The sequence below is a fragment of the Cnephaeus nilssonii genome (assembly GCF_951640355.1).
Source record: "Cnephaeus nilssonii genome assembly, chromosome: 16".
NCBI classification, from domain to species: Eukaryota; Metazoa; Chordata; class Mammalia; order Chiroptera; family Vespertilionidae; genus Cnephaeus; species Cnephaeus nilssonii.
In genome coordinates, this window is record NC_137087.1 from 5026005 (window position 1) to 5053954 (window position 27950).

General features: G+C 56.4%; 1 protein-coding gene across 1 annotated transcript; it reads right to left on the reverse strand.

Annotated features, from left to right (window-relative positions):
• Positions 1–8543: 8543 nt before the first annotated feature.
• GDF10 (growth differentiation factor 10) lies at positions 8544–18073 on the reverse strand (the record flags this gene model as incomplete). Its single annotated transcript, XM_079793018.1, has 3 exons — positions 17738–18073; positions 10507–11432; positions 8544–8735 (listed from the first exon to the last, which is right to left on the reverse strand). Exons 1-3 carry the CDS (start codon positions 18051–18053, stop codon positions 8544–8546), a joined length of 1434 nt encoding a protein of 477 aa, XP_079649144.1. The 5' UTR covers positions 18054–18073.
• Positions 18074–27950: the final 9877 nt, after the last annotated feature.

Below are 27950 nucleotides of genomic sequence, written 5' to 3' on the forward strand. Positions count from 1 at the left end.
CTTGAGACAGCACGGGGGTCCCGGGACGGGAGACGGCCGCTGGCCTCCTCGTGTTAGCGGGTGTGGGCAGGAGCCCGGGAAGAGCAGGCCCGCATCGTCCTGCCGACCACTCTGCGCCCAGCGCCCGGCCCGTTCCCAGGCTCCCCGCCGCCCCGAGTCCTCCGCTTCTTATCTGGCCCCGTTGCCGGCTCCCACCTCTTATCTGCGCAGCGCGAAGCTAATGAAGGCTCTGTAAACATCTGACAAGCACACAGGGCTGTGGGAAGAGCACGGTCCGCTGCAAAGAACCCGGATTGCTCCGGGGTCATCGCCCCTAATTAGGATCTTTCTCGTTTCCTTGCCAGTTCTGTTCAGGGGAATCTCAAGGCAGGGCGACATGGGCTCCGTCTCCTGGGCCACAGGAACAAGGGATGCAGGAAACAACACGACCAAGAAGTCCTCCAAACAGAGAAGCAGCACAGCCCCGAGCCGCTGCAGACCTCGGCTGAGCGGGTGCTGGCTGCGCCCCTCCAGGACCTGCAGGTGGCTCACGCACTTCACGCCTCGGGGCTCATCTGTCACCTGGTTCCTGGGCATTAAGAGACCACGCGAGGAGGTGGCACATGGTTCGGTGAGGCGAGGAGACGTTGGCGTCAGGCGAGACGAGGATTCCAACCCAGCTCCTCCCTCGTTCCCACAGCAGGACCCGGAGCAAGTGCTCCATGTTCTCAGCGTCCGGTCAAGAGGAGAGTCGCCGGATGTGGATGCACACGTGCTGGAGCCCACGCCGGCCCTGCACACCCTGGTCCGTGACAGGGCTGCTTTCTGCCTGTCGCTTCGCCCAGGTCTGACTTTGCTGGGAGCTGAGGAGAAAGCCCTGTGCCTCCCAGCCTGCTCCCCAAGGCTGGCCACCAGGGACCCCAAAAAGCTCTGTCACTGGCCTTGTGTGTGGGTCTTTGCTCATGTCAGAGGGTGGTGCCTGGACCACATTCCTCAGCCCGGAGGACTGAACCATGCGGCCTGGGAGACACGCGGCAGAGTGGAGCTCTGAGCTGGTGCACCGCCGGGGTGGGCCCTGCCTGCGGAAGCTGGGCAGCCACAGCCCACAGCCTCCTGCCAGGCCCCAGGGTCTGCACTGTTTGAAGAGCATCATGCCCACACTTAAACTCTGTCCATTTCCATCAGGTGTGGGTTTGAACAACGCAAAGAATGAGCCTCGTTAAAAATCCTCAGGGGTGTACCCCGAGGAGCATTGGCACGCGGTGTTTCCATAGTGGCGGGGTGCTCCTGGGAGGGTGGCGGGAGCTGAGCAGCCTCCGGAGATGGAGGAGGGGCTGTGGCAGGTTGAGGTCAGAGGTCCAGTACAGGGCAACACCAGGAGCCTGAGTAGCCGGCATGGGTAGCGTTTGCTGTCCCTATCCTTTGGGGCCCGGCCAGGGGAGGGTGTCACTTCAGGACTGCTGCTTGGAAAAGGGCAGGAAGCCTCCTGGGCACTGGGCCAGCTCAAGGCAAGAACTAACTCCTGCACTGAGGAAAGGGCAGCAGGCCTGGGAGTGCGGTGGGCTGGAGGAGCCGGCAGGTCCCCCACACCCCCCACAGCCCCCACAGCCCCACGCCGTGCTTCTGTCCCTGCAGCAGCCCAGAAATCTCTCCAGCTGCAGGAGGAGCCAGGGCCTGCATGGGGTGGCCCAAATGCGCTTGGGGAAGCTCAAGGGGCCTGATGCTTTTTGAAACACCTACAGATTTCTTTTCTGATTGTATCGGTAGTACACAGTGCAGGTAATGTGGGGAATGCAAAACACTATGAAGAAGGAAGTAGACTACAACCTCATCGTGCAGTCCTGCCCACCGCTAAGGTTTGAGAAACATACAGCTACAGTCTCCTATCTGAAGCCCTTGGGCCTGGAGTGTTTTCCGATTCAGAGAGCTCCGGTTGGGGGATGTGGTAGGGCAAGCATACTGTGCCATCCCCAGTGGTGTTGGGGACAGTCACCTACAGTCAAGCGTGTTGATGTTTCTGCAGTGAAGCAATAGAAACACATACCCATTGGGGTTGGGTTTTGCCATGAAAGGGGTTAGAAGAAACTGCAGGTTTGCTGATGGTTTGGAGAGTGGGGATCTCAGGTAGAGGATGGGGGACTTGCTTACGTGTGGAGTCACCACACCCACCGTGGAGGCTCCAGGAGCAAGGCTCGGAGTCACTGGTCCCGTGCACTGTGGTGTGTGGTGCCCAGCATGGTGCGGGGCAGCGTGCCTTCGAATTTCTGGAATTTTCTGCCCCTCAAACCCAGAATATCAATATGTCCACATCTCCTACGTTGTTTTCAAATGAAAGTGTGCAGCCTTCTGGTCCCTGCTATCCGGAAGTCTAGTTTGTCCCCTCTCAGGGCATCTCCTTCCTAATTTGTCTAAGTGCATGTAGGTTTACTCACCAAAGAGGCAGAGGTGAGATGGTGTCAGCCCAGCTTCTTAAAGCTGGAAGGTGTGTGTGGGGGGGTAGTGGGTAGGGGGAAGGGAGAGAAAGGGGTTCCAGCAGGTGCTGCCTGCTGTTGCTTCTCCATGACACCTGGCTTTGCTGTTGGTGATAGGCCGACATCTCACAGCTGTCTGTGCACAGCTGCTGGGATGCCTGGCTGGCCAAGGTGCCTGCCCAGGTCTCTGTGATGTCCTCCTTTGTGCACTATACATGTGCAATGGAACATAATTCAGCATTAACAAAGAAATTCTGACACATGCCACAACATGGATGAACCTTCAAGACATGTTGAATGAAATAAGCCAGTCACAAAAGGACAAATAGTGTACTTATATGAGATTCTAGAATAGTCCAATGCATACAATTGTGGTTGCCAGGGGCTTAGGGGAAGGAGGAATGGGGCATTACTGATTAACTAGAGGCCTGTTGCATGAAGATTCATGCAATAGGCCTTCCTTCCCCTGGCTGCCAGCACCGTTTTTCCTCCGGCAACCTGAACCCGGGCCGCAGTGGAGCCAAGACTTCAGCCTTCAATCTTGGCTCCGACCACAGCGGAGCCTTCAGTCTTCAATCTTCAGTCCTCAATCTTCAGTTTTCGCTCAGTGCCTGTGTATGCAAATTAACCCGCCACCTTTGTTGGGTTAATTTGCATACTCACTCCTGATTGGCTGGTGGGTGTCATGAAGGTATGGTCAATTTGCTTCTTTCTCTTTTATTAATGTAGATGGGTACAGAATTCTAGTTCTAGAGACGGATGGCGGTGATGGTTACATAGCAACGAGCATGTACTAAATGCTACTGAACCGCACACTTAAATGGTGACTTTTATGTTGTGTGTACTAGTATTTTGACACAATTTTAAAAAGTGGAAGTGTGCCATATAGTTTCTTTTGTTGCAGGTTGCAGAAAAGGAGAGTGCTAACAGGCTTAAGAAAACGATGGTGGCTAACTAATGACAGCTGACAAGTCCGTGAAGGCTTGGCTTTAGGATCCTGGCCCGGGCACAGGCAGAGCTCCAAGGATGTTCTCTCCACTCGTGGACTTTCACCACGGTCTTCGCGCTCCCTGTGTGTCTTGGAAAGAAGGCTCAGCGGGTCTACCCAGTGGGGGTGGAGCGAAAGCCTCTCTTCCAGGAAGTCTCAGTCTCAGGTGTCTCCTTGTCCCTCATTGGGTCATCGGCCCACACCCCAGCCAATTCCTGTGGCCAGGGCAAGGCAATGCCTTGACTGGCTTAGACAAGGGGGATGTCACTGGCAGCAAGGAATGAGAGTCACTTTGGGATGACTCTTCAGAGGGGCCTAGATCCGGTCACCAGAAGGAGATACCACTAAAGGATTATATAAGCATCTCCCCTTGCCATGAAACATTTTTCATATACTACATTTTTAATGACTTAACAATATCCAACCATTTGGTTATATCCGAATGTATTTAACATCGCCAACTACAGGGCGATTGGATTATCTATTAAGATAATGTTGCGAAGCACATTGTTATAGTCTATATTTAATATTATTTTCTTGACAGCTCATCAGCAGTGGAATATGTACATGAAAGTATACTGGTAAACATTGCAACGTCACTGTCCAGAAATGCTCTTTTAATAATAACTCCTTTGCAGAGCTGAGAGCGCCTGTCTTACCAACCCCACCAGGAGTACTTCCGAGTCTTTAGTAACTTGATAAACAAACATGCTAATGTGCATGGCCAGCTGAGCTGGACTAATTTTCCCGTTTGATGAGCCACACCAGTGCCTGGACATGAGCCTTCCAGACGGTACAGCAGCGGCATCTCTCACCGCGGCGGGCCAGGCCTGTGCTCGGGAGTTGTTTTGGTGGCACGCTGTGTCCAGGGAGGGCACAGATGTCCCCAGAGGCCCTGGCCTCCCTCAGGGGCACAGAGCCTGGCACAGGGGAGGCACTCCTTACTGCTCTGGTCAGTGCAGTCGGATGTTTCCGTCACTGCTCCTATTGCCCTGGGGCGGCTCGGTCCTCCCCTCTGCAGAGCCCCTGCTTTGGCTGTGCCTCAGGTAGGGATGCCTCGTGCTTTGTGCTCTCCTCCCCACCGTCCTGCACCTGGGCCAGTCCCGCCTGGCCTCCGGTTTCTGCTCTGCACCGCCCTCCGCCAAGCAGCCTGTGTATTCTGAGCAACGGCACTTACGGGTTTGTCTGACAACCACTATGAAGGGCCCCGGGAATGCTGCCTGCTGTTGGCTTGGGTGGCACATCCCTCTGGCAATTAGTTTTGCCACGGAGGCCCTGAATTCACAGTGGGCTGAGGCTCCTTCGGGCAGGCCTCCGTGCTCATCGCTGTGTACGTCCTTGAACGCTCCGGGTGCTCCGGGCGTGTTGGCCAGGCTGAGGATGGTGGCTGCCAGCTCAGCCTTGTCCTAGCTGCACTCGATGCCCAGATGGTAAGCATTCCTGTGCTGAGGTGACTTTAACCAAAGCCTTTGTAACAGCCTCTCTCCCAGGACTTGTGAGTGGCAGAATGAGGGCCATCCTGTGCAATCGCTACGGGAGACATAAATTTAATGAGTAAAAGGGCAGGTGGACTCACCCACTCATTTCAATGATTGCTGAGGCCCATCCCTTCAGCAGACACGGAGCTCAACCTTCATTCCTGGGGGCGGGGCCATCGGCCTGGTTTCCAGGAAGCAGCTGCCTCCAGGGGGTTAGGAACTCCTGCTGTCCCGGGAGGCATGGCAACGCCAGTCCCTCTGTGAGCTTCTCAAGCCCCACACTCACCCACACACCGCTCAGGGGAACAGAAGCTGCAAGAAGGAAGCATGAGCAGGCAGAGCAGGGGGTGGCCGCTTCGCAGCTGAGCCTCGCCTCCCTGCGATCCTCTTGGCATTTGAAAAGTGTGGTCTCCCCGTCTGAGGACTGTGCCGGTGGTGAGCACACTTATAAGAACAGTGGCTCTTACAGTGTGGTCCCTGGGCCAGCAGCAGGGAGCTGGTCAGCAGGGCAAGTCTTGGCCTGAGTCAGAAACAGGGCCCGGCGACCTGGCCGAGCCCTCCAGGGACTGAGGCGCCAGAGTCGCAGGTTGGTTTGATAGAGGAAGTCCGCAGGAGCCGCAGGAGGTGAAGTAGCAGATGCTGCCCAGCATGGGACTTGGCATTTGGTAGGTGCTAGAGCAGTGAATGAATGATGACCAGCCTACTCCTCTGCTCACCCCCCACCCCGCCCGGGCTGCTGGGAGAGACGGGGCGGGACCGAACTCCACCTGAGAAGGAGAGTGGCCCGAGCTGGGCCGAGCATCGCCCCTCAGGCAGGAGAGGGAAGGGAGGGGGATCTCAGAAGTGAAGTGGGTGTGTCAGGGGGGCTTATGCTTCCAGCCTTGGTAAGGGAAGAGCCTCGCGCTGAAACGTCGTGTTTACGTGCACAATTTACAGTCAGCGCCGGTTCTGCCCTTCCGGTCCCCCCACCCCGCCAGTTCTCCTGGCACGGGTGCCACCACACGCATTTGCTCAAGTGGGATCTGCAATGCCTTTCCGCCACCAATGAGTCCAGCCCTTCCATCCTGGTGGGCCCCCCTCCATTCCTCTCCCTGTGAGCCCCTCACGCCCTCCCACCCCACCCAGACCTCTGCTGACTCCCCGCCTCTACTACTCTCCCCCCCACACCCCCGTCCCCGCATCGCTCTGCCTCCATCCTGGCTGGAAGCACTGTGACAGGCGACAGCGCTGAAGGCATGCTGTGAGTGGATTAGGCATACAGAGGCGCCTATTGGGACACCTCAGGCAAGGCACCTGGTGGTAACTGGATGCGGTTTCCCCACTTGTTCAGGGAAATGGCTGGATCGTCTTCCACCATCTTCTCCCAGCCTTACACTGCCAGCGCTCAGCTGCACAGTTGTATTTGTCACATGGACTCACCCTTCCAGAGGATGTCGCTCAGGAGCAGGCCCGGTGGCAGCCACCCACTCCTGCCTCCAGACCCACGACCGCAGGGACCCACGCACTGGGCTCTGTCCGGAGCCTCTTGTGTGATGTTGATACTTTGGTTTTAAGGGAAAAGAGTTGTTTCATACGCACGTTTCCTTTTAAACCTTGCCTTCCTGTGAGGTCATTCAGTGCCGCTGGGACAGCCCAACAGGCTGGCAGTGCGGCCACTGGCCAGGAGGCGTGGGCAGCGCCAGCACGTGGCCTTGGACCGAGCAGCCTTGGTGTCGAAGCTGACACTGCCCGGCTTGGGAAGGCCCGTGGGCACCCTCCCCCAGCCTGAGCCTGTGCTTCCGAGGCACCGATTGGGAAGCGGCTGCAAGGTGCCGGAGGCTTCTCCTTCTGCTCACAGGGCACAGCTCCTCCCACCACACACCCAAGTCGTCACCACCGAGTCCCGCCCATCCCCTGCCCATGGCAGCACCCAGGGTGCCCTCCCAGCCTGCTCCCTCCACCCCCGAATCCAGAAACGAAGCAGAGGAGCGCTAGGCATTCAGGGTGACTCGGAAGATCTCCCAGAAACTGAAAATGACAGAAAGAACTAGTATAGGTCACCCCATCTCCAGCAAGAAATGGAAAGGGAGCAATTTGATGAGAGAAAATTGAAGGGGGAAGACAAAATAAGGAATCTGACACCGTGAAGGGAGGCATGGGGAGCCTGATCAGGCCTGATGCTTTGTACTTGCTTTCCTATTAACTTACGTCCTGTCATCGTCCCAAAAGGCTTAGACGTGGCACACCCAGTGCTAAGCCAGCCGACCATGTGAGCCACCCAGCAGTTCACAGCGAGTGGTTCAGTCCCCGAACACGCCTGCAGGAACGGGACGCACTCCCTCATTCCCCGGTCTCTGCCCAGAGGCAGCGCCCTGTGCCCGGCAGCTGTGTGCACACGTGTCGCAGGGCCATTGGAGCGTCTCAGAGGTGTGAGCAGCGCTGGGGGCTCTGCCCAGGGCCTCAGGACTCCCGCCTCCCTGCTCTGGGATGGGTTGCTGATGAGGACACGGGTGGCCGTTCTGCCCCACGCCCGGGAGCAGCCCTCCAGGCCCAGGAGCGCGGGCACCGCAGGAGCCACTCCAGACTGCGCGCCCGAGTCTCCCCCCAGTGCCAGGACCGGGCGACCGCAGAGGTTCCGCGTGATGTCTCAGACCCTCCCGACCACTCAGTGTCCCTCTGAGGCGGAGTGCGCAGAAGCTCCGTGAGGCTGCTGGGCCGCCTGGGCCGCTGCTGCCTGGACCAGAGGGTGGGGAGGACTCGAGGGCACAGGAGCAGCTGGTTCCGGAGTTTGGGGCGGAGATGGCCTACGGGGGCTCAGCTGACCTTAAGGAAGGTGATCCCAGCAGCCATGCAGCTGGAGTGCTCCCAGGCGGGATCCGTCAGTGTTTTGGAACGGCTAACATTCAGTTTTCAAGATACCACTGTACCTTTAATTTATTAGCTTTCCATAAAACACATAACACACACACTCTACAGTAGAGAAAGTATAATTTATAAAAATATAAACATCTTGATTATTTTTTAGTATTCCAAGACATTGCTGCGTGTTACTTCAATAAGCATGTTTAAACAATGCACACTTAACCAGCACGATCACCCGTGCGGAATGGTTACAACTCCCTTTTTTGTTTAAAATAAAATATATATTAAGAAAAAGAAATGGAAATTGATTACATGTGCAGATTGTAAAAGCTTTTGCAGTGGAATCTGGGGAAAGAAACATCCGTTTTTACTATTGCTGGGGCCCGCTTTCCAGGATTAATATGTGGCCAAAGTGATTGTTCAATGAGGCTGTTTCCACTGAGAGGAGCGAGGCCCCAGGTGCGCAGTCTCCTCTGAAGGCCGGGGGTGATGCCCAGCAGCCCGTGGTGTGGACGGGTTCGGCTCGCAGGCCTCAGGGCCAGGGATGGGCGGCGGCCCGCCTTCAGGCTGGGCTGACTCTCGGGTTCCTTTAGGGGCTCAGTCACTGGCAATAAAAGCCCGGAACGATGCCCTGGGGACAGACCCTCCTGGGGCGCAGGCTGCCTGTGCCGGCCCTGCCTCTGCAGCTGCACCTCCAGTCAAGCTCCCACTCCAGGGCTCGGAGGCCGCTCCCCCGAGGGCACCGGGGGGGGGGGGGGGGGGGTTCCGTCCCTGGAGCAACCGGTCTTACCGGCAGGCACAGGTCTCCACAGACATGTTGGGGTACACCTTCAGAACCACATTCCGGTTCTCATCCAGGAAGAGGACCCCAAGGGGGCTCATCTTGTCGGGAACGCAGCAGGGCTCCGGGATGCCTGGGACGATGCCCACGGCCCTGACGATGCTCTGGATGGTGGCGTGATTGGACGGGCGGACGACCTGCAGTGGGAAAGGAGCATGGTTACCGCAGCGCTCTGCCCTCACCCACCCACTGAGCCGTCTGCAGGGCCTTCCCTCAGCCCTGGGAAAAGGCATCGACCTAGAGGAAAAGGTGCCATTCCAGGGCTGGTCCCCTTTCCTCCGAAGTCAGCCCCGGATGGACGGAGTCCCTGGGAGGTTTGCAAGAGCCTCAGGCCTTCCTGCCCCTCCGGCCTCTCAGAGCGGTCACAGCGCCGACCTGGCACTGGCCGCTTGGGGGCACCTGCTCGTCACCCATCCCCGAGGAGCACCTGGAAGCGGGCAGGCGCCCTCAGAGGGGGACGCCCAGCGGGTTCAGCCTGGCCACAGCGGCCCCGGTTTCCAGGCCCAAGAGTCCTGCACGCTTGGGCCACGGCGCCCTGGGCGCACAGGTGTGCACGCGGCGGCCTGGACACGACGCTTCCTGGGAAGGCGGACGGGGTGTCAGTGCTGCGTCACCTGCATCACCCCATTTTGCCATCGTACCAGTCTCAGGGGGTGGCTATTACCTACATTTCACTGGTGAAGAAACTTAAAGTGGCTAAGAAACTTGACCAAGACGCCTCAGGAAGACAGCCAGGCGTGGAACCCTGCTCACGGCCGCGCAGGCTCCTCCCCGCAGGCAGCCTCGCACACCCAGGAGGCTCGGCACGCAGAAACCCAGAACGCTGCTCCAAAGCACCTCTGACCTGGGGAGCAGGATTCAGCTGGCCCGGAGCTTTATGCCACTGTGCCGAAGACACAGCCCGCTGGTGGGAAGCAGGGCGGAGGAGGGGGAGGGAGGGACTTGTGATTTGTGGGATGCAGGCAGGTGTCAGGGAAGGTGGGAAGACAGCCAGCCAGGTGACAGGGTGCGTGCAGGGCCAGCCAGCTGGAGCCCGAGAGCCCTGACTCTGTCCGACCTTCCTGTACACCCGTCCTGAGGGCACCTCCCTCCCTTTCTCTGGGGCACGCAGGGCTTTGAGGAGAAGCCCCCCAATGCCCAAGCAGGGGAATGCGCCCGCACCAGCTCTGGGGTTTCCCAGCCGGCTGACTTCTGGAGGTTCCAATTGGATTTATGCACTGACTTCCTTTCCTGGACGGGAAGGCATGACCCGGAACTCAGCAGAGGAGCTAAGAGAAGGGGAGTGTGCGCTGCGAGCCGAAGATAGGCATCAGCTGGCGACCAGCCACACGGCTCAGGCGGTGGGAGGCGGGCGGACAGAGCCACAGCCCTCCTAACAGCCTGGGGGGAAGCTGAGGCTGCAAACATTTCCAGCGCGGGGACCAGGCAGCCCACGGCGTGTGCTGTGTCTGCACACTCCTGCACCGTGAGGGCGGGGTGTGCTGTGGGTCTCTGCCCTGCATGGGAGGAAGGGAGGCGGAGTCCTCACTGGGGTCACTGAAACCAGCTGTGCTGGTCGCAGACGCGGATGCTGCGGAGAGGAGGGAGCTCTGACGACCTGTCCTGCCTACGGGCAGCACCCTCTGCGGATGGCTGCTGTGGGAATGGACCTGCGGATGGAGTCTCCCCTTGGCAAAGGCAGAGACGCTCTGATTTAAAATTTAGTTCAACCAAGTCATCATTTTCAAAAGCACAGCCCCACCACATCCATCTGGGGACCCACCAACAGGCGACCCCATGGGGACCCTCTCCTCAGGCCCCAGTAGATGGGAGGTGTTTTGATGCCTGTTTTAGAGACAGGAAGCAGCACAAGGCAGAGGGACTCGCTAGCCGGGTACAGCTGAGAGTCACAGTCAGGCAGATGCCTACCTTGGGCATGGGGAACTCGCACACTCCTGCGCAGTAGTAGGCGTCGAAGGACTTGGGAGAGATGATCCATTCGTTCCAGCCAATGTCCGCAAAGTCTACCTTCAGGTACCTCCGGGAGCAGACCCTCGGCTCGTCCCACTGCTTCCTGCGGGCTTTCTGCATCGTCTTCTCATCGAAGTGCAGCACCTGCGAGGAGGCGGGGAACGCGTCCGGGCCCTTCCTCCTGCGGTCCTTGCGCCCTGGCCGGGGCTTCAGAGTCCGGAAGGGGCTGGGCCACAGTGCGTGCTTGTGGCCGTGCTGGGCGTGGGGCGCCTGCGCTGGCTTCTCGTCCAGCCCTGGCAGCTCGTTGTCATGGAAGGGCCCGGTGGGCTGCGTGGCCCGGCGGACGCGGGGGTCTGTGGAGCTGTTGGGGGCTGCGCCGGGCTCCGGGTCTCCAGCAGGGAAGGGGTCGTATCTCTGCAGTGTCACGGCCACACTGTTGGGCTCCGAGATGGCCAGGTCATTGGCATAGATGAGAATGTAGGGTGCATGGGCGCTGGGGCTGGGCACCCCAGGGTCCTTCTCCCCCGAATCCAGCTCGGCAGAGAGAAGCAATTCGCCATCCCGGCGGGCCGCCTTGACTATGGGGGAGATGTCCCTGGCCTGCCACAGGCCCTGTGGCGGGGGCGCCAGGGCAACGGCCCCCCGGAGCAGCCCCTGCGTGGCCATGTTCTGCGAGAGGCTGCGGAAGAGCAGGTGGCGGCGGGCGGGCGGGCCTGGGGGCAGCAGGCGGCAGGACGCATTCTTGGCCCGCTGCTTGCAGGGCACCTCGTGAGCCCGGGGCCGCCGCGGCTCCGAGTAGAAGTGGAACGTGGCCGTGAGGATCATTTCCGAGTCCTGCATGGAAGTCAGGTTGAAGAAATACAGGGCCCTCTGGTTGACCACTTCTGCGAGGGAAGGACAGACACAGCCTGTTAGGTTCTCTCCTGCAGAGGCGGGGCTGGGATGGAAGAGGAACACCCACTTAGGGTGTCCTCATGTAGTTCTCACATTAAACTGACGAGGGCGCCCTCTGCTACCCCAATGAGTGGATGAGAAATTAAGGTCACAGAGGTTGGGGACTGCCAATATCCCGCTGCAGACAAGGAAATGTAGCCGCAGACAGGGTAGGTGCTCTGGCTACTGGCCCCTAAAGCCCCTGTCAGCCCCCGCCTAAGGACACACACACACACACACACACACACACACACACACACTCCAGTGCCTCTCCATGAACAAAGGAACAAATGACCTCGGGCACATTAATGGATAAGGTGTTCGGGACTGCGTGGCTGAGTCCCAGCGCTGCTGAGAGCAGCCTCCTGTACGTCCTCTGCCCTCTGTTTTACAGACATTGCATGCAGCCGTTCTTCCAAGTGAGGTGGAGGAGTAGCTAGCCTCAGACTCTCCTGTGCTGAGGGCCCGCTGAGGGAAAAGGGCCCGGGACACAGTCATCTGGCTGCCCAACGGCTTAAAACCAATCCTCACCCACAACATGCTGAGAGGAAGGAGAGAGAGGTGCCTGTAAGAGAGACACATGGTCCCTGGCCTTCTATATGTGCTCTGACTGGAACCAAACCCGCAACCCAGGTATGTGCCTGCCTGGGAACTGAACCAGCAGCCTTTCTGTGCACACGACGACACTCAACCAACTGAGCACCTCTGGCCGGGCGGCCTAATGGCTTTTCAGCTTGGTTTACAAAGAAAGAAATCCGATGCACAAGGTCACCCAACAAAATTTCCAACGTCCAGGTTGCTCCAGAGGCCCAAACCATGGTAGGGACTGGGATGCCTCAAACAGCCCACCTGAAGCTGGAGAATGCTCTGGCCCCTGCATCCTGGGGCTGCCATCCCCTCTTTCCTTCTCTCCTGGGTCTACCAAGTTACCCTCGTTCCCAGGGCCACGCCCCCAGGTCTGCAGCCTCAGGAAGCTGCCTGGCCTGGCAGCATGCGCTCCCTGAATGGCCAGGTCCTCTCTAGGGTTCGAAAGGGAGGGGGCAGTGGTTCCCGGGGCCTCCCAGGGGTGCTGCGGACCAGCAGACCAGAGCTGCCAGGCAGGCTGCCCCCTGGTTTATGTCCTGCTGCCTGTGTGGGCCTGCTGGGCAAAGCTGGGGGAGGGGCAGAGCTCCAGGGCTCGGAATGTGAATGTGTGCTGGGTGCTGGGCGGGCGCGGATGCCCTCACATGTGCACCCATGGGATCAGCTGGGATTACTTTCAAAACGAAAATCTTCAGTTTAAGGTTCATTGTTTACACTAGGAAGGAGGCATAATTCAGTGGGGAATTCTCACCTGCTCTTAAGGGATGTGAGAGAGAGAGGGGAAAGGAGGAGAACACACGTCTGCGGAGGCCCGGGACTGCAGTCAAGGCTCAGGTGGCCTCCCAGGCCCGCCTTATCTATTTCTCAGAACAAACACGCAGAGTTGTGGCGGCCCCCGTGCCCCCTGAGGTGTGGCCTGCTCCACACACATGGTTAATGCACGTTGGAACGGGCTCCCCCACCACTGCAGCCTGGGTATCATGGCCGAGTCCTGCATTTCCCAGACCCCTGATCACTGCCTTCCTCCCTGGAGGTGACTCAGAGAGCCTGGAAAATGGGGCGCAGGAATCTGTAGTTTCACCTGCAACTCAGGGGTTCTAACCAGCAGAGAAGTTTGGGAAGCACCAGGTGGGGGCTGTGAGCCTGCAGCATGTGGATTGGCCCAGCGCGAGGCGTCTCTGTGGTTCCCTGCCTCATTTATCTCCATGTCCCTTCCCCACCTCCTGACGTACATGTCTTGGAGTTTCTCTCCCCAGAACACACGCTCCCAGAGAGCAGGGGCTTTGCCAGCTTTGTTTGCTGCTGTGTCCCTAGAGACCAGCACAAGGCCAAGGGACAGTGCTCCGACCACATGCTGGGTGATGGGGCGTGCGGTCTGTGGTAGCTCTGTCTGCCCCAGTTAGCCGATGGGCCCTACCCTACAGGAGCAGGACGCGAGCCGCCTGAGATGCGTGGTGTCATCCATTGCCCTCGGAACAGCCATCAAGGTGACCCGAGGGAGAGCCCTGTGAAGACACAAGCACCACAGGAGCTGGGGGAAGGACGCAGGGGCCGGTGGTGCCGCAGAGGAGGGAGAGCTAAGATGAACGGAGGGTCTGCCTTTCAGGCAGCCCAGAGTCAGGTTTAGTCTGCTAGCTCTGGGGCCTTCAGCGAGTCATGGACCGTCCCTGTGCCTCCGTTTCCTCCCCAGCGAACCACAGAATATTTGTACCCGCCACCTAAAGTTGTAAGGTCACCTCTGTGGAGCATGCAGCATGGTGCCCTGTGGCTTTGGGAGCCTCGGCTGCACTCAGGGCACTGTGCCCTGATCCCTGCCTCGTGACCGTGAGAGGCAAGGCCACCTGTCCTCTCCCCGCCCAACAGGAGCCTGAGGATGCTCAGGGCCTCCTCCCCTCCAGCGTCTCACCAATCCCAGTCCTCTGGGCTTTGCACCTGCTTGTCCACAGCCGTCCTGCACTCTGCGTCCCTCTGCCACTGCTTCGTCCAGGGCAGGCCTCAGGCCACTGTGCCCAGAGCCCCACCCCCCTCGGTCCCTCTCAGGCGTCACAGGGTCACCATTTTAGGTGAAGGGTTAATGTCTTTAATACATAAAGAACCTCCACAAATCAGGAAGAAAAAGACAGAATCCCAATAACAAGAAGCAATAAAAAAAGACAACTTCAAATGAGAATGTCACACATTTTACCTGCATGTTGAACATATGATCCTACAAACTACACATCCCACCAACATATTACCTTTGGTTCTATCTGGGTGTTGATTAGGGGTGACTTCTTCTCTTTACACTGGTTTTCTATGATTTCTAGATTTTCCCCAGTAAGTAAGCATTGCCTTTATGACCTTTCTTTTTTCTCTTTCCTTTCTCCTCCCCTTGAGTCTCTCCTTCCTTCCTCTTCCCATCCCCCTCTCTTCTTCCCTTATCTTCCTTCCCCTCCCTCTCTCCCCCTCCCTTCTCTTCCTTCCCCTCCCTCCCTCTCTCCCCCTCCCTTCTCTTCCTTCCCCTCCCTCCCTCTCTCCTAATTTCACCCCTCTCCCGCCCCCCATCACTGTGTAACACTGTATACCCCCCCCCCCCACTGCCTCTAGGACTCTCAAGCTGTTGAAGGCCCAGTTATCGCGCACTGGCCCCTTCTCCTCACCTCATTCCCTCCCTCAAACCGAAGTCCTCACAGGCCGGCACGCAGCCACGGCTTCACCTCCACAGCCGCCCAGTGCCACCTGCCCTTCCGCTGCCTTGGGTCTCACCTGCTGCCAGGGCTTCCCTGGTGCTACCCAGTGCCCTTCCCTCCTGTTCCTTGGGGATCCCGAAGTCACCCCAGCCCCCGGTGGTGTCAGCTCCTGAGCGTTTCTGGGCAGGGCCCGAAAATGCATCTTGGTGTCATCTGAGCTTACAGCACCTGCCACCCACTGGGGTGCTGAGAAAGACTTGGGGAACTGAAATGAATGTGACTTTTGACATTGCAGACAGATAGGCGTGTATTATTACACTCCTTTTGGGGATAAAGAGATCGAGCTGAGAGAGGTTATACAAGTGGGTGCAGAGCTGAGATTTAAATGCAGGCTATTTGGAGTGGGGGTGTCTAATCTTAACCCTGAAAGTCAGGCTCAGAGGCTCTCTCCACTGATGGAGCCTTAATAAGGAACAAAGCATACGCAGTGGAAGGGAGAGAGGGTGGCTGGAGTAATAATAGTAGGAGCTAATAAATTATTGAGACAAATATCAGGCATTTTTTAAAACACTTGACATGTTTCAGATCATTAAAAAAAAACTTGTAAGAAAGGCAGAATTTCAGTAATGAAAAGGCTGAGGCATGAGCAAGTTCAGCCCCGTGTCCAAGTCACAGACACAGGGTCGGGACCCCCAGGCCGCCCACAGCCCGTCCTGGGCACCCGAGCTTGCTGCCTGGCGGCAGGTGAGGAGCACATTTCCCGGAAACAAGGGCTGAGGGCGAGCACCTGCTGTGCAGGAAGGGGCACCGCCCACCCAGCTATAGAGGCCCTGCCGGGGAGCAGGCTGGCCCAGGACATTCTGGTTCCAGAGCGGAAGCCCCACTCTTTTGCCTCATTCGTAAAGTGAGGGATCCCTGCCCAGGCTCACACCTCCTCACAGCTGGTCAGAAAGCAGGCATCTCTGAGGGCTGGAGAGTAGCTGCAGAAGAAACAACTTAAGTGAATCAAGGGAGGGGATGAGAAACCAAGCTGCTGAGCCCGCTCTCTGCCAGGCACCAAACCCACCTCCCCCACCGACCCTTCCCGTCCCCGCTGTACGCACAAGAAACGGATGCTCAGAGGTAAAGTGATGCGCCCCACAGCACACGCCAGTAGCTGGCGGTCAGAGGTTCCAGGCGGGAATGTTAGATTTGTCAGACAGTCCCAGGCTCCTTCAGAATAACCTCCCGGATCCTCTGTTCTGCCCTCCATCTTCCACACCCGGGGCTTATGATGATGGAGCTGGGGGAGGGAGATAGCTGTGAAGACAGCATGGGCTTAGCAGATGGGAAGGGCCAACCATTGTCACTGTTGTGAACAAACCCGTCCCCTGCCTCAGTTTCCTTCTCTGTAAAACGGGAGGGCTGGATCTGAAGGACCGTCTCTGGTCTTTTTCAGGGCTAACATGCAGTGCTTCACTCACTGTTCCTTGTAATCCCCCCGTTCTCTGAAAACAGAGATCAACTGCACCTCCACCCGGGGCTGCAGCAAGTGAGTGGCTCACTGGGTGCTCACCGCTTGTTCCAGCAATGACCTTGCCAGTCTTGCTTTCCTCAACGGCAATGCTTTGAGGACTGACTCGATGGGTGCAAGGTCAAGTCTACACCTCTATGAACACAAATGCTTGTACTCCTAGGGGAACAGCATGTACCAGCGCCTAACCTGGCCAGGGCTGGCTCGGCTCACACACATCACCTCAGCTCCTCTTCCTGCCACCCCCAGGGAAGATACTGGCGTGAACGTCCATCTTGTGGATGAGTACACTCAAGTCCACAGAGCTTTAATGATTTGCTCAAGGTCACATCCATGCTCGATGACTCCTGAGTGGCTTAATTTAATAATGCTGCTGCAGAAATAGCCCCAGGTGGTGAACAGACATAGCAGGGAGGACGGAGTTAGTTCGGATGGACCTGGAACCCACCCGAGTCTGCTCAGTGCAGGGTAGGGGAACGGGCCTCTCTCTGGCAGGTGCTCCCAGCACATGGGTATGTGAGGCCAAGCTTCCCAGGCGTGGCTCGGAGCCACAGATGCTACCTTGAGTCACACAGCCAGTGACCAGGTGGCAGATCTGACCCCAGGACGTCGGGCCCCAATGCTGAGCTTGTTCCTGATGGTCTTCCTTCTGACGCAGGGCCGCCTCCCCCAAAGGGCCGCAGAGGGCCCTACCCACATTTTCTGGAATGGCATCCTGTGGCCATGAGTAGTCTCCAAGACAACCAGGGTCTTCTCCCCACCCCTGGCACCAGGCTGCCCCACCTCTCTGCTCCATGGGCACCGCAGAGCAGCCCCGCCCAGGTGGACAGACAGTGGGCCCAAGGCTGGCGGTGCTCTGAGCGGGGCAGGGCGCTGTGCACGTGGCCTCTGTGCAGGCCCATTCAAGGTGCGGGGAGGGGAAAGAATCTGTGCGAGCTTCTGGACCATCCTCAAACCCCTCCTGAACACTTCATGACAGTGCCCGGCAGGCCTCAAGCCTGTTCACCCAAGGCCCTTTTTGGTCCACCCTACTTCCCCCGCCACCAAGCCCACGAACTGCCCCAGCTCGAGGTTCACACCCTCTGTCTGGGACCCGGGCCTGGAACTTCTCTGCCCACCTGCCATGCCCCCCGCCGTGCCCTCCGCGGTGTGCAGAGCCAACACATCCTATGACATGGATCCCCCACCCATGAGCTTCCCAGCCCAGTCCCGTCGCCATCCTGTGCTAAAGGCCTGTGTATGGGTGGTCTGTATCAGCAAGTGTGACAGCTTCCAGGCTCACAGCCCCTCAGGGACGGGACGGGTCACTCTGGGCTGCTTTGGTGACCCCATGGAGGCGGCTCAGGGACTGGCAGAAGCGCTTGGTGAACCTTCAGTGAAACAATGAATGGATGCGGCAGTGAATAGAAGGAAGAGGAGATGCGGAGATGCAGGGGTAGAGGATGAACAGCAAGGAAAGGAGAGAGGACAGGGCTCGGGGCCCTCTACTTACCCAGCCTGGGCCTGAAGCTGCGCACCGTGTTGCCCCCTCCAGGCCGCGCGCCCCTTTGGCTGTATTTCTCATAAAGCCGAAGCATGTGGACAGCGACCATGTCCTGGGCGCCAGGGCCCAGAGCTGCGGCCCTGTCCCCCAGGAACCGCTGGGGGTCCTTGTCCCCGGCCAGGCCATAGGCGGCCATGGGCGGGGCGGGCCGGGCGGGGGCTGTGTGGCTGCCACCCGCGACCCGAAGCAGCAGCAGAAGCCAGGGCAGCAGCGGCAGCAGTTGGGACCCTGGCCCCGGGCTGGTGTGAGCGGGGCCCCGGGCCATGGTGGGTGGCGGTGGCGAAGGGCCGGAGTTGGCAAGGAGGGAGGGCGCGGGCGCACCGGAGACTGCAGACTGACCCTGGAAGGAGGGCGCGCGGCCGCTCTGGCAGCTGGGGGTCGCGGGGTGCGGGCCGCGCGGGGCGACCAAAGTAGCGCTCAGTCCGTCCGCCGCCCCAGCTCCAGGCCGGCGGTCACGGCCGTTCGTCCCGAGCCCAGCCCGGCGGGCGCGCTGCCTCCACGGACTCGCGCCTCGGAACTTCGTGGCGCACGGAGCTGCGGGCTCGGCGGGTTTGAGGGGCGGAGCGGGGCGGGGGGCCAGCGGCGCCTTCGGGGAACCAGCTGCGCTTCCCGGACCACCGGGGCCGCGGCCAACAGGAGAGTGCCCGGCCCCGGCTGTGCGTGCGCCCGTCTGTGGCGGGGCGCGCGCAGGTTGTGCGCTCGAGTGCGGGCCGAGTGTGGGGGCGTGGGCGTGGGCGTGGGCGAGCGCGCTCCCCGCTCCCCTGGCTGGAACCCGAGAACCGCGACCCTGGAGGCTCCAGTGTTTCGGCGCCAAGGGCTGGCCGGACTGAGCGAGGGGGTTGGGGCGCCGGGGAGGGGGAGCCGGAGGGACCGCCTGCCGGGTTGCCCCTGCAATGGCATGCGGGGACTACTAGTAAGTGGCAGCAAGATGACAGCTCCCCCGTGAGGAGCAGAGAGGTGATGAGTGTGCGCCCAGTGGCCTCTGAGCTACTGTGTCCCAAATGCAAGCCTGAGGGACCCACCCTTCCTGGGCAGCCTTGGAGAATAGAATCCCTACCCCCAAGGCTCAGCCAGCAGGGCAACTGAAACAGGATCCTGGTTAACATTCAGAACTAGTGGGTTAGCTGACCCTGGATTTGGAGACAGTGATTCCAGTCGTTGAAGGAACACATCAAAGGTCCTTGCTAACATTCGGACTTGGGACATGTAACCATCGGACTGTACTGAAGAAGGACATGGTTTCAAATGGCTTCACCAAACCTCTCCAAGCGCCAGGAGAGGAGATGGGGAAGCAGTGGCTTGCCCAAGAAGGATTCCGGATGAAGTGAGGGTGCCCTGAATTCCCAGCCCAGCGCCCTGAGCTCAGCCCTGGCAGAAGGTCCTGGACCCTTGCCTTTCGCAGGGTTTCCCCTCTATGCGTAGAGTGTCCGGGGGCCTGGGGATTTGAGTGGGGGGTTGCATCTTTATTTTCACCAGCCTGTGGCGGAAACCTAGCATTTCCTAATATTAGAAAGGCAGCCAGCCAACCACACGGTAGCGACTTTGTCACCAATAACCACCAAACACAGATATTTTCGTATCGTGGGAGTTGTTTCAGATTTCTCAAAGCATCTTCTTGGCTTGTCACTTTTAAAAATTAAAGTAGTTGTTAAGCTCTCTGCTAGTTATTTAATGAATTAATTTAAAAGGCATATATATTACTATGTTGCAAAGTTGTTTTTAAAATATTTTGATAAAGACATCTTAATGTAATGGCTTCTTTTATCACCTCGCATGTTAAAAACATTCTTCTGAGGAGGCTCCACAGCATCCGCAGACTGAAAAGGGGTCCAAGGCCCACACAGAGCTTACGAATCCTTCAGAGGGAAGGAAGGGCCTCCTTACAGCCACCTTCTGGGGGGGGGGGGGGGGTCCCGGATGCTGCCCCTGCCACATTTCACAGGACTGTTTGTGAACACGCTGTTCCCTTCGCTGGGTAGCTTTGGGCTTCCTGAGCCAAAATGGTTCCTTTTCTTGGAGGACTCACAAGGCAATAATTGAAAAAATTGCTGGAAAAAGCTTCTGTTGGTGTGTAAAACACAATCCATTTGTAATTTTAAAAAACCCTGCTGTGTAAAATGCGAGGCCAACCTGGGACTTGGGGCCTGTAGCGTTTGGAAACTACAGAGAAGCATTTTTTTTTTTTTTAATAATTAGCACACATTGCACCCAACTTCTGGACCAGTTTTCAAAGAGTGTGGAGCTGCAGTGATCAAGTTCCAGTCCTGGACACCATGACTCTCTCCGTGTAAATGCTCCACACTGTCTTTTCCTGCTCCCTCCTCCACCCTGCCCACCCTCCCTCTGCATGTGCCCCTCACTTCCCCTCTGCCCCCTCCTCTTCTGCCCCAGAATGCCTCTGACCTGTACCAGCTGGGGGTAACCTCTGCTCAGGGGTATTTTGTCTCTGCTGGGGCCATACACAATCGAGTCCTGTGAAAAGGAGAGGAGTCGGCAGGAGGCTGGGACAAGCTGGGCTATTCTGGATCTGTGTCCCTTAAAGCCTTCTTACTCTCCTTAACTCATTCCCGCTCCATTCAAGCCAGCCAGAGGGTCAGGCTTTAGCCGGCACTAACCCCGTTGGGCACAGATTCTCTGACATTGTTGGGAAAGAATTAAGGCATCAGCCGGGGACGGCTAATATTTCTTGCCTCATTTTATTGCTGAACAGCGGGACTGTAAAGTCTGAACACTGGAGCACTATGGCCCCCTTTCATGTAGCCGAGATGATGGGATAAAAATGTGTTTGGTGAAGCAATTCAGATTACCACCGGGTCACATCCTTGCTGGCTCCCAGCACGGCCTGCAAATAGCATTGCTAAGACGAGAAACAATCGCTGTGCAATTTCAGCTCATGCAGAACAGCTCGTGGAAATGAGGCTAATTGTGGAGCTTGCCAGTGAGAATGTTTTGTTTTTAATAGCTTGAGCTGCAGCTCAAAATAAAAGTTGAGATGGCAGACTGTGGATTCACGTCCTGAGAGCTGTGATTTCTGACAGCTTCCTACTAAAATTACCTTAGTCCTATGAGCATCAGAAACCAGTCTTACTGGGTGTTGAGGTCTTGAACTTGCCAACTGCGGTGGGAAAGTGCACTCTCCAGGGAGGTGAGAGGTTTTGGGGGGCCCTCAGTTTTCCAGGACTCTCTGCTGTACTCTCTGGGATAGCCGGGGTTCCTTAAGCTCAGAAAACCCAGAGGAAGGAGTGAAGAGCGAGTCACGAAGTTCTACGCCGGAGGAAAGGAAAGGCAAACTCTGGGCATTTCTGACAAGCACATTCATTTGCTTTCATCGGGAACCTTTTCCCACGTGACACCACCAGAATGTTCCTGAACAGTTGTTTCATGCTATTGTCCAGCTAATTTGTCGGGGAGTTGGTTTGTACCTCTGATTAGCTCTGTCACCCTGGTCAGCCCCATCACCTTTTTGGACCCCCAGTGGCCTCCTGTCTAAATGAGAAGGTTGGCCCCCAGGCTCTGTTTCAGCTCCCACACTCAAACCCGGGTCTGTGGCCTCATATCAACCTGTTCTTGAAGTGAGAGGGTCTACCTGATCCTTTGGAGCAAATTGGGACCGGGCTCGCGTCCCTCTTTTCACCTGCACACCCAGCTGGTGGCCTCAAGCAAGTTATTTGCCTTCTCTGCACCTCAGTTTCTTCAACTCTAAAGTGGGGACAAGAGTTCCATATTACGAGGCTCACTGATAAGGTTTAACATGAGATGGGACTAAATAGCACAGCTCCATAAACACCTATTTAATGTGGGCCCAGACTCCAGGCTGATGGAGGTGCAGCCTGGCCATTCCTTGCTCTGCAGATAAAATGCATTTCTTAGCACACAGTGCCAAAGCTGGGAAAAAAGAAAGAAAAAAAAAAGGAAAAGGAAGGAGAAGTTTTCCCTGATTAGGAAGTCATAGACTTTTGTCAATGAGCCTTAGTATTCGTGTCTGTAGGTCCCTGTGGTTCGGAGGAGAATTCATGTAGCTCTTCGTCCAGTTTTCCAAAGTTCATGGCCATTAGGACAAAAGAAATGCCAGCGACTTGAGTCCCTGTTCCCATTTGGGGAATGGGGTGTGAAAAGGCGGCTGGAGGTTTGCTGGGGCTCGAGAGGCAGAATCCCAGGGCCTCCAGGCCTCTGGGCCCAAGTGTAATAAATCTGCGAAATAACAAGCACAAAGGACTTTATAATCAATGACAGATTTTATTTTTGCTCTGGCAATATCCATTCGTGGAGTTACCGTTTTATAGGGAAATAACTACCCACTTTGTGACTCCTTCTCAGCCCATGTTCTCTTTCTTAAAATTGGGCGAAACTTTGAGAATCCAAGTCAGCTCCCTGGAGAACTGTGGCAGGAGAAAGCCCGACTTCCCCTGGGCGGAACCCAGCTCTCCGCTACTTCCTGGGGTGGCTCGGGCCATTCATTTCTGTTTTGCTAAAATACTCGTGACATGTGAATAAACCAGGATTACAGAACATTGTCTCAGTCAGAAATCTGAGCCAGCATGGGCTCTGGTTTGATGAAATATGGTGCTCTCTGAGCAAACATGGGAATTGGTATTACTTCTCCTTCAAGTTGAACAGTGGGACTATTTAGAACTGGTGCATGAATGCTGCACTGTGGGGAGTGACAATTTGAAGGGAGCCGATTCGGGGGAGGGGACAGTGGTGGGTGTGAGTTGGCCAGAGCAAGCCAGTTAGGAGACTTCTGTGGAAGAAGCAGCCAAAAGGGACACTTAGGATTTGGAACCCCTTAGGGGCTGCACAGTCTCCTTACAACCCCAAAAATAATCTTCCTCAAAACCTTTGCAGGAGGAACAAAGCCTCACATCTTTGTCCTGGCATTTAAGACCTTGTCATCTGGCCTGTTTGTCTCAACCTGTCTCCTCAGTCTCCCTGTGCAGTCCTCTTGTGCCCCAAAATTCAGAGAGCCCACCTTCTTTCTCTCAGCACACATCCCAGTGCCTCCTGCAGCTTTCCCACAGACCTGCTGGGTGCACACCCAATTCCCCTTCCAGGCCCCAGGCCCCAGGCTCTCATTCTCTAGTGGCCAGGACAGTTGTCTGTGGCTTGCTGGCTCACAGCCGTGTCCCTCCCCAAGAATTGCCTCAAAGGGACAGCCCGAATGCAGTGACAAAGCCCTGAAGGTTGCAAAGGCCTGGCCCCTTACCCCAAGGCAGGACAGCTCTGCAGAGCCCGCTGGCTCCAGGACTCCCTGTGGGCTCTGCTGAGACCCCTGCTGCAGCTGCATCACATTCCCCTTCTCCCTCTGACAGTCTGGTTCCCACCAGCACTCTCCCACAAGTCTCTGCGCGCTCATTTCTATCCCCGTGCATGTTTCTTAGGACACCTGACCTAAGACAGTGTCAGGGGTGATGTGAAGAAGCGGGCTCTAAGGTGGGAGCTGAGGCATCTCCCGCCCAGTAGCAAAGAGGACTCTATTCCTGGGGTAGCTGGAGTCTGGATGGCCCTTGGCATGTGCAGTGGAGAAGTGGAGGGTTTAATATCTCACATTTTAAAGGTTCAGGAGAGTGATTATTAGAAAGACAGTGGAAGTGCTTGGCTCTTGCTGAGTGAGATGGATTCCTGGGAGACTGATAATGAAAGGTTGAGGGTGATTAATCACTAATGTAAGGCAAAGCATACAAATCAGAGAGCCTTCTTGGCGGCATATAAACAAGCTCGCATCTCTTACAGCAGGTGCAGTTGGGCCCGGGACTTGGAGATGAAGGTAGTAGAGTTCCAGTGACGGCTGAGTTTCTCAGCCTCAGGAAGTCTGCAATGCTGGAGTCGGGCCCTGTTGGAAAGGAGTCCGACCCCGAGTCTTGGGATGGGAGCATCTTGGTTGATGCACTTGAGACCTTAAAACCCGACACCTGCTTGTGTGCTTTGGGCTGTAGGAAGTGGCCCATGTCTCTCCCTGCCACCTTGCTTCAGGATGGCGCAAACACACGTCTCTCTCATCATCTACCCACACCATTACTTTGGCACCACATTACCCAGCCAGGGAGGATCCTTGGGGTGTGGACCAGGTTGTAGAGTCGGAAGAGGGAGAGCTTATCAATGCAGAAGCACTTTCCCACCAGGCAGCATCTCACCATGGCAAGGGTCCCAGGATGTGGGTCTAATATGTTTATGGGTTGGCATTTGGAGCTTGGCAAAAGCGGTGGCCTGCATTATGTGGAATTTCAATGCCAACATTGCCGAGATAAGCGATGGGGGAATGAATTAAAGGCTCAGAAAGGTGAACATGCTACAGTGGAAGCAGTACATGGGCCCAGGAAACACGCGCCTACCTGTGCTGTGGGAGACTCAGAGGACTCTATTTACCAAAGTGACAAGCAACTCAGTGGTGTCCTGACAGCTCAGTGATGGCTGTTCTCTGCAGGCTCAGGGCCAGGTAGGAGATGTGATTACTGAATTTCGATTCCTAGCAGAAAGGGGATGAAAGAAATGGTCTACCTCCGTCGGAGCCTGCAGCTGCCAATGAGGCTTGAGTGCGGTGTCGTGCTCCTACTCCCTGCTGTAACCCCAGCACCCAGCATAGCCAAGACATGGGTAGGTGTGGTGGGCAGAGTCCAAGATGGCCCCCAGGACCCCACTCCTGTGTGTGCATCTGTATAATCCCCCACTTGAGTGAGGTGGGGCCTTTGAAAATGATGCATGTCATTCCCGTGAGTAGCTTACATTGCCTAGCAAAGGGGAAGGGATTTTGCATGTGTAATGAAGGCCCCATCAGTTGGTTTTGAGACAGTCAAAGGGGTGATTATCCTGAGTGGGCCTGACTTAGGTGTAGGCCGTTGAAACAAGGCCTGGCCCTTCCTGAAGAGGGTGCCTCCTGCTGGCCTTGGAAGCTGGTGGGGAGCAAGGCCCTCAGTCCTCAGACCACAGGAGCTGGGAAGAGGCCCTCCAGCTCAAGGACTGCGGCCTGGCCCTAATGTGCGGAAGCCTGGGAGGCCCGAACTGGAGGACCCAGCTAAGCCACATAGACGTGACCGCTGGAAGTCGGCGATAATAAGTGTTGTTATTGTAAGGCACTACATGTGTGGAACTATGTTACGCAGCAATAGCAAACCCACACAGCAGCCTCATGAGCGGCGGCTGAATGAGTGTGCTGGCTCAGTGAGTCTCAGCTTTGGTCTGTCCCCAGAGAGGCTTCCCCGGCAGGGGAGGGGGTGAGCAGGGGAAGTCAGCATCTGCAGGAGCCTGTGAGTAGCCCCTGACCTCACATGGTACAGACGAGGAACAGGCCCCAGCAGAGCATCACCCTGATCTTTTATGAAGGGTGTCTCCAGGGCCCCCTGCGATCCTGGCCCCTCAGCTGCACTAGGCGCCGCTGGCCAGTGCACCCGCTCCATGACCAGGCCATTCCCTGGAAGACTCACAGTCTTGTCTCTTTTCTGACCCCCTGCCCACCTCCTAACAAGGTCCGAGCTGGGGGTGGAGTGGACCTGCTGCTCCTCACAAACAGCCTCTGGCCCAGGGCAGAGTGCCTGTCCCTCACTGCCCAGCTGGTCCTTCATCCTAGACCTCTGACTTCAGTGCCCTGAAAGGCCTGACCTCTCCACCACGCTATCCTGCCTCTGACCCTGAGTCCTGGACCTGTTTCCCAGACCCCCGCTCCGGGCCCAGGCCATTGGCTCCCTGACTCCACCAGCCCCACCCCAACGCCTCTTCTCTGTTCCTGCAGCTGGTCCCTCACACCTTCTCGACCATCCTCCAGCTCCATGTCTGCCCAGCTTCCCTTTCCTTGGCGCAAAACATAGCGTCAACATCCCTGAGGGAACCGAGCCCCGCAGTCGACAATTGTCTGCTCGGCAGGGCTTCTCCCCTTTTCTGGAAGCAGCACGCTTCTTTCTGTGGAGGAGGGCTGCCCCCCAAACCACACAGGTGCTTAGTGGGGCTGCTTGCCAGAGGGGCTGCTCTCTGGCCACACCAGAGATTGGGTTTATGACCTAGCCAGTCCTAACACCTGTCCTGGTTACAGTGCACCCCAGGGAGGAATCCCATGCTCATTAGTCCCAGTTCTATAGGAGTTATCTAAGTAGACTTAGTGGGGAAAGCCCCATTCTTTAGGTTTCTCAAGAGGAATGATATAAGGCCAGACTCGGCTGCTGCCAGCTAACACAGAGAGACCCATCTCTCACAGAAGGGACCTGAGCCAGCTGAGGAGGAGGGAGGCACAGAGATGAAGACATAAGGGAAGGTGTGTATTAGTTATCTATTGCCATGTAACAAATTGCCCTCAAACTTACAGCAGCTTAAAATAATACACACTTATCTCATTGTCCCAGGGTCAGTAATCGGAACATGACTTAGTTCAGGGTCTTTCTCAAGGTTGCACTCAAGGTGCTGGTGGGACCACAGCCATCTAAAGGTTCACCTGGGCCAGGATCTGCTTCTAAGATCCCTCTCGAGGTTATTCGCAGGATTCAGTTCCTTGTGGCTGTTGGGCCTCAGGCCTCAGTTTCTGGAGGGATTCTCAGCACTTATTCCTCTCCTTCTCTTTCTGGACATCTCCATCCATCTCCCGGCCCTGCATCTTCACCCACACCCAGGTCTGCAGCACAGGCCAGTGTTTCCACTGGCTCCTGGAGACCAAACACCTCCCTGGGTCCATGCTGTTCCCTCACCTGCCTCTCCTCCTGTGATGAATGGGACCAGGCATTTAGACTTGAAGCTTCAGATCATTGCTGGCTCTCCCTCTCTTTAATCACACACCTAAGCTTTACCAGTCCTGCAAATCTTGTCTCCTAAATAAATCCCATCTGACCCTGCTGCACAGGAACATCTTCTTATCCAGGCCCTCATCTTCCTTTGCTGCTAGTGCCCATCTGGGTTCTACCTCCTTTACTCCTCTCCTGGACAGCAGAGTGATCTTCCTAATCCACAGTTGACCCCGTCATTCTCCTGATTATAAGACACTAGTGGTCCAGTGCACAAATTCATGCACATTGAAAGGAAATTAATTAGAAGAAATATTTTAATATCGTTATTCGCCCTTTCTCTATAATTGTCAACCAAATTCACGATCGACAATAACAGATCAAAACACAAACGTGCAATTGGCACCAGAGAGAGCTTTACATATATAGATAAACTTGTTTAATTAGACCTGATTTCTGATGTAGCTAAACTTTTCCCAGCCCAGTGAAGCACTCCAACTTCTCTTTCAGGTAATTGTCAGCGACACAGCAGTAAATATCAACACAAAGCAGATTATTATTGTAGATCATGCAGGGAGAACAAAGGGTAAAATATTTAACTGCAGCAGTGTTTAACTATATTCTGCGCAGTGAGAAAACCTGAAGTCATTTTCAAGGTCCACCATTTCTTACTTCTTTTCAGTTGGGTCAAGTTTCTAAGCTTTCTAAATCTTCATTTTCTGGCTAATGAAAAGAAAATGGGATCCCACTGAGTCTCCTATCTACCTATTCCAGGATTTCTGTGAGGATCAAATGAGATGAGGCACGGGAAAAGGCTTCACAGATGTTTGGTTAAAGTGTGAAATGTTTGCATCTGGCTATAAAGTAAGTCGTGTTCCTGGGCTGAAGAAACTCCAAGGAGGCTAGTCACTAGGGAGAGGAAGCCGGGTGTTGCTACTTGATGTCATTACCTGGCACCCACAGCCACTGTTTCTGGGCTGGGCTGGCCTAGGCTGTGGGCCATATTTTGCGCCATAGGGTCTCCCAGCGTTGGCTGCAATTTGGTGGGCTGTCGCTCTGGGGTGGTGGCGGGGCCTGTGTCCCCCTTGGGGGAAGCCGATTGCTGCTTTGTGGGCGCCAGATCCATGGTGCCGTTTCTCTGTGTGCATCATGACAGCTCCTGTGTTGAGCATCTGCCCTCTGGTGATCAGTGCACATCATAGCGACTGGTCAGACAGTCGGACATTTAGCATATTAGCCTTTTATATATCTAGACTAGAGGCCTGATACACGAAGATTCATGCAAGAATGGGCCTTCCTTCCCCTGGCTGCCGGCACCGCCTTCGCTCCGGCCGGAGCCGCCTTTTCACTCTGACCCGGAGCTGCCTTTTCGCCTTCCCACGCTGCCTGGAGTGGCTGGGGAGGTGTGGAACACCCGCCCCCGGCTGCTCGGCACCTGTGTATGCAAATTAACCCACCATCTT